This window comes from Notamacropus eugenii, chromosome 3 (assembly GCF_028372415.1).
Source record: "Notamacropus eugenii isolate mMacEug1 chromosome 3, mMacEug1.pri_v2, whole genome shotgun sequence".
NCBI classification, from domain to species: Eukaryota; Metazoa; Chordata; class Mammalia; order Diprotodontia; family Macropodidae; genus Notamacropus; species Notamacropus eugenii.
In genome coordinates, this window is record NC_092874.1 from 202,818,939 (window position 1) to 202,835,018 (window position 16,080).

Below are 16,080 nucleotides of genomic sequence, written 5' to 3' on the forward strand. Positions count from 1 at the left end.
TCCTCCTTGTGCCCTCTGGGATCAAAAAGAACAACTATAATACCTTTTCTACAAGAGATCTCAAAAACTTGTAAACAGCTATCACATATATTCCACCAGAAACTTTTTTCTCTAGAATCTCCAGTCCAACTCCCATATTCTACAGATGAAAAACAAGGATCAAATAAGACCTTCCTTCTTCCATTCTACTACTCAAACAGTAAGTGGCAGAGTCAAAAACTAAACCCAGATTTTCTGACTTCAAACTGTTTCTTTTTAGTACGTGCAGGATCTGTGACTTTCTTCACCAACACAGATGTCAGCCCATCTTTTTGACCTACAGGTCATCTTTAGGGAGTTGTTTGAGGCATAGAGAAATTAAATGACTTGCCCAGTAACTCACAGCAAAGAGGGGTTGGAATCCAGCAGTGTCTGACCTTCAACCTTCCTGACTCCAAGTACAGGAATCTATCTGCTAGATCATGGTGCTTTACACTATATATGAAATCAGAACCGGAGCCCCTAAAAGGGAAGACACTGGGGAGCCTGGCCACAAGGGGAAAAGACATCACACAACTGAACAGTGAGTTAGCACATAATGCCTTGAGTGGAGTAGCTCTTTTCTCCCTTAAGGACAGATGTGTATTAAAAAAAAGAGAGGGAATTGGATGGGGGAAGGGGGGGGTGGTGGTGCTGGTCGTCAAAGGACAGGGAAAAGAGAAAAGGGAGACAAGATCAATCAATCAACAAACATCTGAGGATACAAAACAAAAAGGTAAGAATGGTCTCTGCTCTCAAAGAGAGACAACACATATAAATCAGAACATACAGAGAATGCACATTTTGTTGTTCAATCAGTTTAAGGGGTGTCTGACTCTTTGTGACCTCATTTGACTTTTTCCTGGCAAAGATACTACAATAGTTTGCAGTTCTTTCTAGATGAGGAACTGAAGTAAATAGCGTTAAGTGACTTGTCCAGGGTCACACAGCTAATAAGTGTCTGAAATCAAATTTGAACTTGAGCCTGGTGCTTAATGTCCTGTGCCACCTAGCTGCCCTGAGCAGACTCAGAACATAGAGCAAAGAGAGAAGATAACCTTAGAGGGGATGAAGCTAGCAGCTGAAGGGACCAGAAAAGGTCTCCTGGAGGAGGCACAGCTGGAGCCAAGTCTTAAAGTAAGACATGTGTTTTAAGAGCTGGTGGTTGGGAAGAAGAGCAAAAGGAAGATGGAAGTAGGGCAGCTCTCCCAATCTTAGTTCTGTCCTCTTGTCTTCTCTCTCATCTCAGTTCCACCCTTTGCGTTAGCTCCAGTTCCAAGTCTCCTTTCTCCACCTCCAGATCACCTGGCCCTAATTAATCAATCAACAAATATTTACTGAGCACCTACTATGTAAGGCACCAAGTTAGGTGCTGTATGGGATACAACTAACCACAGGCATCACACCAAGCAGCTTGACAGTCTAGCTAAGAAGATGAGAAATGGGTGACGGGGTTGAGGGCTGATATTGTTGACAATGATCTACGTTCTTGAAGATCAGGAAGGTGATGCCATGACTTGCAAGTGAATCCTATTTAAGTGAGGGAGGACTGTGCAAACTCATCAGCCTCACTATCTCCTCCAGAGCCATCTAGGTCCAGTGGCCAGATATAGATCAGGATGCCTGGAGATGGCCCCCGGGCTGAACTTACTAGAAAGATGAAGGACGGTAAATCAGGGGTGGGATCCTTTGGCTGCACCCATGTAATGTTTATAGAACAATCTTGAGATATGCTAATAAATACTCAACAACCAGCTTCTCCAGGGGGACAAAATGCATATATATATATATACATATACATATATGTGTGTGTATATATATATATATATATATATATATATATATATATACATATATACACACATTTAAATTTAATCTACAATATTAATACTTTAAGTCTGAGGCCGTCCACAAACAATAAACCAAGACCCGATTTGCAGCAATTGCCAATTTCTGAGGTGTGAGTGAAATTTTAGCACTATTAGCAATTTAACAATTATCTCTAGACATGTTTAGAGCTGGCTCCAGCACACCCCATGGGACATTCGGCATAATATCACACGGCAGCCTATATCGAATGCCCAACTATAATCACACAGGACAGTGAAAGGAGAAGTCATAAGAGCTGGGTTCCAGTCCCAGCTCTGACACTCACCAGCACTCTCCTAACCCTTATTAAATCATCTGTAAAATTGAGATTAATAATAATAATTGCACTGCCTGCCTCATGGGACTACTGCAAGCAATGGGCTCTGTAAAAAACTTTAACAGGCTATAAATATGAGCTATTAAGATTACTGTCAAGTCTCTTCTCCAGCCCTTTGTACAGTTGGTTGCCCATTCACTTTTTAAAATTTATTTTATTTTCAATTCGCAGAACTAAACAAGCATGACCGTAACACAGTACAGTAAAAAAAAGAGCACTGTCCATGAAAACTGCAAATCTACCACACACAACCTGCTTCCCTACAATTTATGTTCTCTACCAATATATGACAAAGTTAGCATGAAAATTTCTTTTTTCTCTTTTTTTCTTCCCTTTCCCCCACCACTCTAGAGATGGCTATCATTAGACACAGGCACGTGTGTGTAAAATTATTCTTTATATTTTTATTTATCAATTCTTTCCCTCGATCACTCATTCCTATTGTCTCCTTCATCTTTCTAACACTGTCCTCAACCTCCCTCCCAGATTCCATCCCCAAAATATAAACTCAGGCATTTCTTGCTCTCCCTTTTCCCCTATACTCTCTTCCCTTGTTCTCCACCTCCCCATCCCTCAAAAAGTTCTTTCTCCCTTCTTTTCTTCAGTCTAAGAGATACTTCCTCCCCGCCCCCCCACACTCCATCCCTGCAGAAGATTCTGGCCTCAAATTCCCTACCCTCCTGCCCTCTCTGTGCACCCTCTCACTCTCCTAACCTATTCATAGCTGTGCGTGTGGGTTGGCAGCTCACAAGGAAAGCAGTTAACAGGTGTGGGGCATCAAATGACTGGCAAATGAGCCAGAGCAGCCACAGCCCTAGGGTGGGGGATTGAGGGGGCTCAGATTCATTGTCATGTGCTGGTATGCAAGCAGACCAGCCAGGAGAAATGTCAAGGGGACTAAACAGGATTGTCAAGCTACGCTTGGAGGGAGATGATCAGGAGGCAGGCACATTGTATGTTCTTCCCTCCTCAGGGCTTCCTGCCCTAGCCCAAGTTCTTCTTTTGAGCCCAGGAATATTTCAAGTTGGAAACCATTATTAATAAATAGTCATGAGTAGTTCAACAGTTCAAATATCACTCATGGGACCATCCCACTGTATGCAAATAGACTTGTACCCCAAAGCCAGGAAAATGATGTTTGGTGGAGACATCTCTTATCTTAGGAGGTAAACACCACAACTCTCTTTATTCATGCTTAAGATTCTGAAAACCCTATAAATAAGGAATAACTGTATAGAGTGAGAACTATGTCATGTTTTGAGATTATCCAGTTACTACTGACTATCTTGTGACTATTGGTTACATCATAGGAGACTATCAAATGCCTTACTGAACTCTTGATTTTCTGTGTCCACAGCTTCCGACCTGCCAACCACTCTAATAGCCCCATTAAAGAAAGCAAGTGAGGGGAGTTGGGCCTAACTTGGGCATAAACAAAGCTGGGCAGAAGCTAAGTTAGTGAATGACACAATCAAGATTCAAAAAAGACTTGGCTGAGAACAATGTCCTGAATCTATCAAAATGGAGCTTGGGAAGAATCCATATGAAATCCTGAATTTACGGGGACTTTGTTTGTATGGGGAGGGCCAGACATGGCTAGTTGAAGTAAAAAAGACTTAAAGTGTATATGAGGGAATTAGCATTGCAAACTCAATTTGATGGTGTCAATGTGATCCTCAGTTATATTTATAAAATCATACATGATGATACAGTCAGTAGTAACTAAATAGTATTTCAAAAAGTTCTGAAAAAATGAGAGGCATTATTCCACAGACAGGCCTTAAGGAGGAAGATGGCTCAAAAGGGCTGGGAAGGCTCTCAAAAAATAAAATTCTGACAAAATAATCGTTAATGAGAAATTAATCAATCTGTCCAAAATCACACAGATGGTAGGAGAATCAGACTTGCTAGTGTACCCTCCACCATATCATGTTATCTCTTAATCCCTTTTCTTACTTTTCCCTATCCTTTCCTTTCACCAAAATCCAATATGGTGGATAAGGTGAAGGAGGGAGCATGGAGAGAGATGGTCAAGGTTGAGAAGGGTGACCATTCTACTTTGTTTTATCCCTTTCATCACAATACCTGGTCATTAAGAGTCTTTCCATTTTTCAGAAAAGGGAAAGGCCCAAAGAAGAAATGGACTTGTACAAGATCACATCAGTGGTAGTGATAGGGAATCCCAGGAGTCTCAGACCTCAAATCCTACTTTCTCTACAGATCCAAATAATACAAACTAGCATTCTGCTGAACCTCAGTCTTCCACCTCTCTACTTCCCAAGGTTTAGAGATTCTGCCGACAACACCAGATTCAGAGAAGGACGGCTCTGTCTCGTACAACATGCTCAGCAGGGAGCCTGGAAGACATTCCTTCATTGCCTCTCGAGGCATGTGTATGACAAAAATTCTCATGGTTTCCAAATTGTCCCCTTACAAATGAATGGATGGGAAAAGAATAAAATAAACTTGTCTTTTGCTGTCTCCATCACTTAAATTTCCTAATCTATAAAATGAGGTAGATTAAACCAGATGATGTCTAAGATTTGAGATCTTCAAGCTCTAAATCATATTAAAACTCTAAAGTCCTATAATCCTAAATCCAAGAAAGGGCATCATCACAATCTATATCCTATGGCTCAACTCAGAATCCTTGTGATTTAGAGTCGTAGGCTGCCTAGAGGGTTCCTTCCCTCTGCCTACATACCCATTCATGTCAGCTGCATGTCTCCCATGTTCCCATTCTACCCTGCCCTTCCACTCCCCCCACCCCAGCACCAGAACCCTTTCCATCTTTCAATTTTGGAAACCTGGCTCTCCCCAGAAAGTGCTGCGTCACTGACCACCCTCTCCAATACTGTATATACCTTCTCTTGTGCTTTCTAACACACTAGGTTGAAGGAGGAGTTACTGTGTATCTTGCTCTAGATACACAGTATCTTCTAGACTTCTAGACCCTTTTTCTACGATAGTCATTCAGTGACCTTTCCTTATTTGAGCTTCGCTCCATCCAGGTACGTCACCACGCTTAGACACTAGTGGTTGTTATCTGCTAGTTCCCAGAGGACCTTATTTAAGGAATCCAGTATCTCACTCAATCTTCCTATTCACTTGCAGACATCATTTTCCATGTTAGCATCTCCTCAAATACCTTTGCTTTCCAATCCATCAGCATCTTCAAGTCCCATAATCTGCACCTTTATTCTACTTCAATTAGAAGCAGGGATGGTCATACTCTATATCTGGATGTTGGGGATTTTCTTGAAGACAATCAGGGTTAAGTGACTTGCCCAGGGTTGCACAGCTAATAAGTGTCTGAATTCAGATTTAAAGTCAGATCCTCCTGACTCTAGGGCTGGTGTTCTATCCACTACACCACCTCTCTGCTCCTCATACTCTAGATCTTACATGATTGATCCATCACCCAGAAATATTTATTTCCACAAAACATAACTCTGAAATTCCTATCTCTTTTTTAAGCATTTATTAAGTTCCTACTATGTGCCAGGAACTGTGCTAAGTGCTTTACAAATATTATCTTATCTGGCCCACACAACAACTCTTTGAGGTAGCTGCTATTATCATCCTCCTTTTACCAATGAGGAAAGTGGCAGGAAGGTGACTTTGCCAGGGTCACAAAGCTAGTGAATATCCAAGACCAGATTTGAACTCAGGTCTTCCTGACTCCAGACTCCACTCTAACCACTCTCCACTTATCTAATCATAACCCTCTTCCTTTCCATCTCTCTCTGAGCCTCACCTAACCCTATTTCCATCCTCACCACAACCTCCAGGTCATTACTTTTGCTTTGTTCTCACTTTTCCTTCTTTTAAAATCTTGACCTTTACTTAACTAGTTCAGTTTAATTTTTTATTGTTTAGTTCATGCCTTCTAGCCATGCTCAGTTTTATACTATCTCTGAAACTGCCTTTTCTTGTCTTGGATGACTCCTAGCTGGCCATCTCTGTTTCTGCTCTTTTGCTGCAGAACACTGGTTGTAGGCAGCGGCACAACCTATTGGCTGAGTTTATCATACAAATTCAATTTAAGCTCACTGATGCCCAAAAAATCATTTTGCTCCTCCCTGATTGATTCTCTACACTCTCCCACATTGGATGTTGCAAACTTTCCCTCCTCAAGCCATCTACACTAGCCCCCTCTCTATTCCTTCTCAGCAGAGGACCTCACTCATTTTGTACCTCACTATCTGTCAAAAGCACCTTCCCTTCCCCAATTCGTCACTTCAAATCACCTCAACATCACTGTACATCCTGTTTCTTTGCTCTCCTCCTCCTCGAAGTCCCTCCTCAAAGTTAACATGCCCTCCCATCTCCCCTTTGATCAACCCTCTCTTTATACTTTTCAGCTTTTGCCCTGCTTCCTAGAAACATGCCCAAATGTCCCATATCCTTAAAAAAAAACAACCCACCTTCATTTCACCCTCAACCTATCATTTGGTATTTCTTCTTTCACAACCAAACTTGTAGAAAAAAAGTTGTTTATACTTTATGTCCCTCATTTTCTCAGTCATTGCAAACTATCTTCTATCCTCATCCACTGACCAAAATTGGTCTCCCCAAGTTTAAATTTCCTAATCCTCTTTCTTGAACTCTTTGTTAACCACCTTTTGCTTCGGAATACTCTCTCTACCTTGGGTTGTCCAAACATTTCTCCATTGTGGTTCTTTCTTATCTGTCTCACAATTTCTTCGCAGAAGACCTCACTGAATCATCATTCATGTCTTGCCCCCATTTGTGGGTGTACTCTGGGACAGTGTCTTGGAGTCACTCCTGTCTCTGTGATTTCTTTTGGTGATCTCCTCAGGTGCCATGGATTCAGCTATCATCTCTATGCAGATGACTCCCCTTTGGGAGTCCTTTATCTGTCCTCCAGAGCTCCAGCATCTCTACCTGGGTGTCCCATAGTCATTTCAAACCCAATGCATCTAAAATACAACTCATTCTCTTTCCCCCTAAATCCACTCTTCTTCCTAACTCCTCTATTTCTGTTGGGGACATCACCAATCTTCCAGTCACCAGGTTTGTAACCATAGAATCACCCTGAACCCTTCATTCTCACTTCTTTCCTGTCCCTCCCACATTTTCTAATCAGTTACTGAGTATTATTAATTCTAGCTCCTCAACATGTCTGGCTTTTGTTTTCTTCTCTCAATCCATACTACAGACACCCTAGCCTGGGTCTTCATCACTTCTCACATGGATAATTGTAATAACCTCCAAACTGGCCTACCTACATGCCACCTCTCCCCTCTTTTAATCCATCCTCTACTTGGCTGCAAAAATGATATTCCTAATGGGGCAATTTATCTTGCATAAAAGAGGCAAGAAAAGCTTTACCAATGCAGAAGAAAAGGGGAGAGGTGAGTGGGAAAAAGTGAAGCTTACTCTCATCACATTTGACTTAAGGAAGAAATAACATACACACTCAATTTGGTATGAAAATCTATCTTACATTACAGGAAAGTAGGGGAGAAGGGGAGAAGTGGGGTGGGGGGATGATAGAAGGGAGGGCAAATGGGAGGAGGCAGTAATTAGACTTAAACACTCTTGGGGAGGGACAAGGTCAAAAGAGAGAGTAGAATAAATGGGGGGCAGGACAGGATGGAGGGAAATACAGATCTTCCACAACATGACTATTATGGAAGTCTTTTGCATAACTACACATATATAGCCTATATTGAATTGCTTGCCTTCTCAGTGAGGATGGGTGGGGAGGGAGGAAGAGAGAGGAGTTGGAACTCAAAGTTTTAGGAATGAATGTTGAAAATTGTTTTTGCATACAACTGGGAAATAAGAAATACATGTAATGAGATATAGAAATCTATCTTGCCCTACAAGAAAAGAGAGAATATGGGAATAAGGGAAAGGAGGGGTGTGATAGAAGGGAAGGCAGATTGGGGGAAGGGGTAATCAGAATGCGTGGTGTCTTGGGGTGGGGAAGGGGAGAGATGGGGAGAAAATTTGAAACTCAAAATCTTTTGGAAATGAATGTTGAAAACTAAAGATAAATACATACATTAAAAAAAAAAAAAGATATTCCTAAAGTACAAGTCTGGGCAGGTTACTTCCTTTTCCAAAAGTCTCAGTAGTTCCCCATCATCTCAAGAGTAAAATATACTCTCCTGTCTGGCATTTAAATCCTTTCACAGCATATGTTGTCAGCATGATTACACACTATTCCCCCAACATGACATAATCCATTTGAACTGGCCTATTTGCTCTTCTGCATACATGACATCATATTGCCCATCTCCCATATCTTTACATATATTCTTGCTTATGCTTAAAATGCTCCCCTGGGAGAAGAAGTGAGGCTGGTGACTTCACACAGCTCTCCCTCACTCAAAACAAAGTCAAGTGCAAGTCACGTCATCATTTCTCTGATGGCAAGGTCTTCTTTGGCAACAAAAAACAAACACAACAATCTGTGAGTAGACCCAGCTGCCTGAATGGGGACCCAGCTAGATAGGTAACTCAACTCCTCCTCTCCTGTCTGTCTCCTCCTCCCCTTCCTTCTCATATCAAAAGGAAGGTAAATTTGGATGGCCAGAGGATGCCCAGTTAATTTGGCGTTTACTGGCTAGATTCTTCCTTCCCCTCCCCTCTTTTTTTCTTGTTATTAATTAGAACTGGAACTAACATGATTTCACTGGAGCCTATTTCTTTTATCCTGACCCACTTAAAGCACCCCCCATGACCTTCAAGGGATCTGTACATCTGCCATCGACTAATCTAATCCCAGTTTCTGCTACTGGTCTATTCAGTCCTGGTCCATGCCTAAAAGAGGAATAGAAATGGCTCTGCTATAGGAGTCTGAGGCTAGCTGATTGTCCTTTCCTCTACCCAGGTCCCCCTCATCCCTATCCCCTGCCCCCTGCCACAACTACGCATAACTCATCATGCTCCTAGAGTAGTGAGAGAACTACCATCATCCATCTGTCATTAGGATACCAAGCCACACCCTTGCTCTAGTCTTGTTCTATCCTGTACTGGGAGCAAGAGACCTGTTGGCAAGGACAAACAGGTTTTAACAGTCAGACTCTTACTTTTCTTTTAGGCAGGATGAACTAATGGAAAAAACCCTAGACTTTATTACTGGAAATCAAGAGACAGTTCCACCATTAAATCTTATATTTGAGCATGGCCTCAATTTCATCATCCTGTCAAGTTGGAATAACAACACTTATGCAACCTGCTTTCCAGGGCTGTTGCAAAACTAAAATGAAATAACTTAACTGAAAAGACATACAAACACATAGAACTACACAAATTTATAAGTTGAGGATATTTTACTTATCATCTCCAAGATCAATCCCTCCTCTAAGAGTTTTTCATGGGATTTGGAGCAAGAAGGGACCCTGTAGATCATTTAGACCAGTGGCTCTGATTTCTCAGTTCATAGAGGGTTCTTGATAATGATCCAAGGAATTCATATTACAAGAACTTTAATCATACCTTAAGTAACATGTAGCTGCTTAAATGTTATTGGGTATTTTTATATAAATGTTATTTATATTCAACAAAAATTTGTAAATTAAAGAAATTTCACATCTTCTTGCAGATAATAGCAAGCATGAAATCTTGCTAGATCACTTCTTTTATTCTTATAGAATGTCCCACATAAAATATTTTTAATGATTTTATAATTAATTTTATAATTTTACATTTGGAATTTTCATAATTGCAGATAGAATAAAATTTTATAATGAAAATTTTAATTTGGAGTTTTTTTGGATGTAGTTATTTTAAGCATTTAATGAATAAATTTAGAAGAATATTGCCTTGGGGGTTCCAAATATATTTTGTGATTGTTGTTGAATGGAATTTGAAGAACTAAAAATATTGGGAATCACTGATCTAGATTATTCCCCTCATTTTATAGATGAGAAAACTGAAACCCAGAGAAGTAAGTTAGCTTGTTCAAGGTCATCCAGATAGAAGGAGAATGGGGATTATTCCACACCTGGATTTCCTTCAGCTACCCTCACTGCTAATGGTCTGTAGTAAATATAAGACATTAAAAAAAATTACTAATGTCATTGCTTCATTAATGCTGTAATCTCTTTCTTCTTAGGTAGAAAGTATTTCATACTCCTATCATTTCCTAGGTTTCCTTATGAGGGAACAATAAATTCCCATCATACCATAAAAAGGGGAAACTGAGACAGAGTTGAAGGAAATATATATTGGTCACAAGATAAATGACCTGAAAAACTGTGATTTTGAGATTATATTCCTGTACCCCTAGTCTATGATCTTTCCATTTATTTGTTCCTTAGACCTGCTTCAAAATCCTGCTAAAAATTTACTTCACTAAAACAATTTCCCTGACTAATTTTTTTCCTAATGGTCTTACATACATGAGAGGCCCTTCTCATTCTGAAAGATAATTAATATATCTTTGTACCCTCCATAGTTCCTAGCACATAGGAGATACTCAATGTTCAGTTTTCTAACTTTAAAACTATAATGTACTAATAAGAAAATTTCGTGTCTGTTACAACTTCTAGGATTCAGTTACTCTTTGAGCTGAAGAAGCTGTAGTAAAAATGATTTTCATTCTTTACTATTGGGAGAAAAGGTCCCCATTCCATGAGGGAGTCATGACTCCAGTCCAGCTGGGCTTGGCTGAGGGAATAGGAGAGGGGCAGACCTAAGGTCAGTATATAGCACAGTTGAAGCACCCTTTTGAAACACCCCTTTCCCACTTCCTACCCTCACTTACTAGCTGTGTAACTGCAGACAAGTCTCTTAGGTTCTTTGGACCTCAGTTCCCTCATCTATAAAATGGGGATAATAATAAAACCTACCTCACAAGGTTATTGCAGCGACCAAATGAGATGACATATGCAAAATGCTTTGTAAATGTTAAACCTTTATATAAATGTGTCAATAATGATGATGATGATGATGATGGCAATATAAACTTATGAACCCTCAAATTATATGCCAATAGCACAGAGCTTTGGCTGATAGGGTGTACCCATTTTTGGTCTCAACTTCTCTGAATTTTTCTGACAGCATTACAGATCATGCTCTACCTTATTCCGATATTCTTTGGCTCTCCTCCCATGCCATGGTCTCACCCCCACATACTACTTCCACCTATCAGAAAAAGATATTCTCCTGTAATCCCATCATTTATTATCAGTGGCCCACCACCATTTTAGTTTCCATCTTTTGGGTATTAGGGTCTCTATTCCCTGGTTCTAACACCCCTCTTATTCAGTCTCTCTGGAATTTTCCACCTACAAAAAAGTGACATTAGACTCTGTTCTCCAATCTCTACCACTCTGGATTGTTATTCATAGCCAGTATCACTGACTTACCCAGAATTTGACAAGGAAGAAGGCATTTGAGGGTCCTCGTTCAAAAAGTTCCTTGAGTCCTCCCTTTTTATCAGGGAATTTGTCATAGATCTGGTGGATATCCACCGCTTCGAGGTAGGGGTCACTGTAGCTGGGACTGGACTGGCCAATGTGTACAAATAGGTGCTTGTTATACTGTGAAGAAAATGGTGGGATCAGAAGTGAGACAAGGAGACAACTGCAGGGCTTCATGGTATAGTCCATAGAGCCCTGACCTGGAAACTGAGGTCTAATTAGCTGTGTAATCTTTGCCAAGGTACATCCCCTCTGAGAGCCTCATTCCTAATGAGGGGCTAGACCAGACCATCTCTAACATTATGTTAACTAACACTTATATAGGACTTTAAAAATTTCAAAACATTTTATATACATATACATATACATGTATACACACACACACACACACACACACACATATTTTTGTTGTTCAGTTGGTTTCAGTTGTGTCCAACTCTTCACAACCCCAGTTGGGGTTTTCTTGGCAAAGATACTGGAGGGGTTTGCCATTTCTTTCTCTAGCTCGTGTTACAAATGAGGAAATTGAGGCAAACAGGGTTAAGTGACTTGCCAGGGTCACACAGCTAATAAGCGTCTGAGTCCAGATTTGAACTCAGGAAGATGAGTCTCCCTGACTCCAGATCTGACATTCTATCCATTGTACCACCTAGCTGCCCTACACACACACATACGTATTTATTTTGTTTGAGTCTTACAACCACCCTGTGAGGCAGGTGCTATTATTATCCCCCTTTTACAGATAAAGAAACTGTGTCTCAGAAAAGACAAATAACTCTGCCCAGGATCACACAACTAGTAAGTGTCAGAGGCAGAATTTAATAGCTAACGGTATATAGTGCTTTAAGGTTTGAAAAGTCCTTCTCATGTGTTACATAATGTGGGACTCACCGTAATCCTGGAAGGTAGGGGCTGTTATCCTCGTTTTGTAGATGAGGAGACTGGGGCATAGAAAGCTGAGAGTCATACAGCTAGTAAGTCTCAGAGGTGAGATTCAAACCCAGCTCTCATTGACCTTGAGTCAAACACTTTCCCTACTACACCACACTGCCTCTCCTGCTGCCTCCCAGCACTTCCCATGACCTTTAAGGGATGAATGTCTGTCACATGCCCCATGCAAGGAAGCTCTGCCTAGTCTATCTCAATTATTCTTCAAGGAGCATCATTGACCAGGCAGGTTGGGAGATCTTACATAGTGAGAAGTGGTAGGAGGCAAGGAGTTGGGGGTGGTGGTAATAAATTACTCTTTTCCCACTTTATTTTGAAGATGTGTTCTTCCTCACATCTACCCAAATCCACTCCAAAGGGGAAGCAATGAATCAATTTGAGAAACTATTTAAATCCAGTTTGGGAAGAGGTCAGAGACTACCTTTGACGTCCATCTTCCTCTTCAATGGGATGTTGAATTAAGGCAGTATGGAATGGAGAAGGGGGAGAAAGAAGGGAGAGAGGAAGAAGCCTGGAATAATAGGGAAGGGAGACAGTCCAATTAAATTAAAATAACTCAGGGATGGGAAGATGAAACCCCATCTGAAAACTTTGGAATGAACTTCATATGTTCATCAAAAGATAAAGTCAAAGAAATGGAGAAACAACACAGAGAAGGAAAGAAAGGAAAAATGAGAGGGAAGAAGGAAAGGCAGGAATGGAAATGAAAGAGACAAGAAAGAGAGGACTTTCCTCAAAGGTGGAGAGGGAAAGAAGAGAAGGAGGAAGAGGAGAGAGAGGAATGAGAAGGAAGAACAGGGGAGAAACAGAGACCAGAAAAGAGATGAAGAGAAGAGGGGTATGTAGAGGTAGGATCAATCATACTACAGACATGAATAGGAAAAACAGCTCAGAGGAGGGAGAAAGAAGGGATAGATGGGATTGGGAACAGCAGTCACCTAGACAGGGAGGGAAAGATGCCCAGACGCACAAGCATAAGGCCAGGGGCTCAGGGCCTACCGTGTCTGGGTCTTGCTGCTGCTCCAAGAAGGCAGAGAACTCCAACATCCAGAGCTTGGAGCTGGCCACACTTCGGCCTTGCCATGGAGGGGTTGACGGTGACAGGGTAGATCCAGCAGGAGATTCAAACCCTGAATTCAGGGGGAGAAGCCAATGGGGACCACAGCAGTCCCTTCTCACACACACACCCACTAAGGAAGCCTCATGTGCCCTTCCAAAACAGTGGCATAGGAAAGTAGTGAATAAAAGTTCTAGCGTAAGTCTCTGAAGGGCAGAGTTTGTGAGTAATAAATAACACACCCAGAAACACCTGGCTGTGTTAGATGGTATTATCTGGTGCCAACAAAAAGGAGTTCTGGAGTGGAGACAGGGACGCTTTTTCCTAAGTCTGCCACAGACTTACTGGAATTCCTTAATCCCTTGCTCCGAATCTCTGTGCCTCAGTTTACCCCATTTCATAACTCCAGATGTGCAAAGGAAAGGGTATGGTATGATAGGCATAGGAAATAGTGGAGAGGGCTCTTAGGGTTCTGGAGACAAAGATATCCAACAACAGGATTGAGGTAATTCATATACCCAAAATTGAGGAGGGAAGCACACAGGTCCAAAGAAGGAGAGGCTACCCAAGGAGTCAGAGGGAGGGCCTAGAGTAGGGATCCCATGTCCTCACCCCCCAGAACTGCTAGGTCAATGGGTCTCTTCCTCTTCCTTTGCATTCTCACTGCACCCATCCAAACTGTACTAGGTTCTGAGCTTGGAGATACTATTAACTCCCAAAAGGCAGAGTAGCCTGACAGGAGAGCAAAGACTTGTACAAAGCCTTTGCCAAAACCCCGGGAAAATCCAGAGTCAATCATGTCTCAGAATATCAGTAGTCATCCCAACCTGCAAAAAGGGTGAGGGTAAGAAAGACAGAAAGACTGTCTTGTCTTACCGCCTAGGACAACAGAGGATCCTGCCTGTTCCACCCCCTCCCCACCCAACACCACGTGATAGAGACATAGATGGAGAGGTCACCTGGAAGGATATAAGAAGGGGCTCTTATGACTGGCTCACCAAGCTGAAAGAACCTGATTACAATGGCACCTACCTAACCCTATACACCACTGCCCTAGTGCTGACCCCATTTTTCTTCCAGACCCTTCCTGCTGGTAAAGGCTGGGGAACTCTTAGGTTTTCTGAATTATGGGGAAAGGGGTCCACAGGAGATGAAGCTGAGCAGAGGGGAGTGGGGCACAAGGGGCAAAGTTGTGCAAAGAGGTCAGGCATGCAGGTGGCATGCATTTGGTATGCAAAGGAAGCCAGACATTCCAGCCAACCCAAAAGCATTTGAGCTGAGCCTGAAGGGACCAGGCACGCCAGCTGTATGTCCATATACTAGGTAAGGAGTTTGGTGGTTGATGTAACAGAAGATAGAAGGTGTGAAAATAAGCATGCCAGTGGTGTTAGACATGCATGTGGATTTCTTGTGCTTGCTGCCATAAAGTAGGCTATTTAAGCCATAGGATGTACAAACAGTATGCAATGAGTAGGAGGCAAGAAAAGAGTACCCATATTGGGGTTTTAGGTAGGCATGTTATGCCTTGAGCCCAGAGCATGGGATTTGGGGGGGAGGCCATGCAAGGGAGCCGTGCAGCGCTGACCCACCTGGCAAAGGGAGCGGAGGCTGAACAGCATAGGTTTGTTGAGAGAAAGGTTTCACACTGCAGGAAACATGGGAGAGAGACTGTCAGCTGAGCTCTGATTAGACTTGGATACCCTCAATAGGAAAGATGCTAGGGCCCATACCTGAAATGGTCTATACAGCAAGCCTGTCTGTCCCTCCCACCCAACTGTTTCCCCTCAGTTTTTATATCTGATCCATAAAGGGAATGTTTCCATTGCTGAAGAAGGCAAAGCTCTGATGAACGTGTTGCATAGACATTAGGCTTGCAGCTCCAGGCAATCCTCTTGGGGTTCTGGGCCCAGGGAATCTGATTTAATTACTGTTTTAGTAATGTATTAACAACTGAGACCCAGTCACTCCAGTAAAGCTATAGAGTTCAAACTACCAATCTCCAAACATTAGCTTTCCTGGAAAAGCTGCACTCAGGCTTCTGTCTATCTTAGAGTTCAGTCCTGGTGTCCAAAGCATTATTCAGAATCTGGAAGCTGATGGGAGGACAGGTCTTGTAGGTACAATATACACTGAAGGGTTATGGAGAGAGCACACAGGAGCAGAGTTCAGGACATACTCACTCATGGGAAGTTCCAGCTTGGCCTGGCAAAGTTCCTTGCCAAAACTGAAAAAGGCAAAAAACAGAATCAGTATAGTCTAGCTTCCAACTAGGACCATGGCTGAAAGCAGGTAAAATGGAGCCAAGGGCCTGAGCTGGAAAGTGGAAGTCTGAACCTGAAACATGAGCTACCTTTGGGCCATGGAGACCTAGAGCACTGGAGAATTTGGAGGAAAGGGGAGTGAAAGGAAAAGGAATGAGAGAATGTAAAGAGAGGTTACTAGAAAGACTA

General features: G+C 42.0%; 1 protein-coding gene across 12 annotated transcripts in view; it reads right to left on the reverse strand.

Annotated features, from left to right (window-relative positions):
* Positions 1 to 16,080, reverse strand: part of TEAD4 (TEA domain transcription factor 4) — a 75,813-nt gene that overhangs the window by 8,580 nt on the left and 51,153 nt on the right. For 10 of the 12 annotated variants that reach the window (XM_072654012.1, XM_072654014.1, XM_072654006.1 and 7 more), the window contains 4 exons: positions 15,811 to 15,854; positions 15,220 to 15,275; positions 13,573 to 13,703; positions 11,572 to 11,745 (listed from right to left, as the gene is read on the reverse strand). In XM_072654012.1, the coding sequence (XP_072510113.1) occupies positions 11,572 to 11,745; positions 13,573 to 13,703; positions 15,220 to 15,275; positions 15,811 to 15,854 (405 nt within the window). The remainder of the gene's footprint in view (positions 1 to 11,571; positions 11,746 to 13,572; positions 13,704 to 15,219; positions 15,276 to 15,810; positions 15,855 to 16,080) is intronic. The other 2 variants (XM_072654015.1, XM_072654017.1) reach the window with 1 other exon arrangement.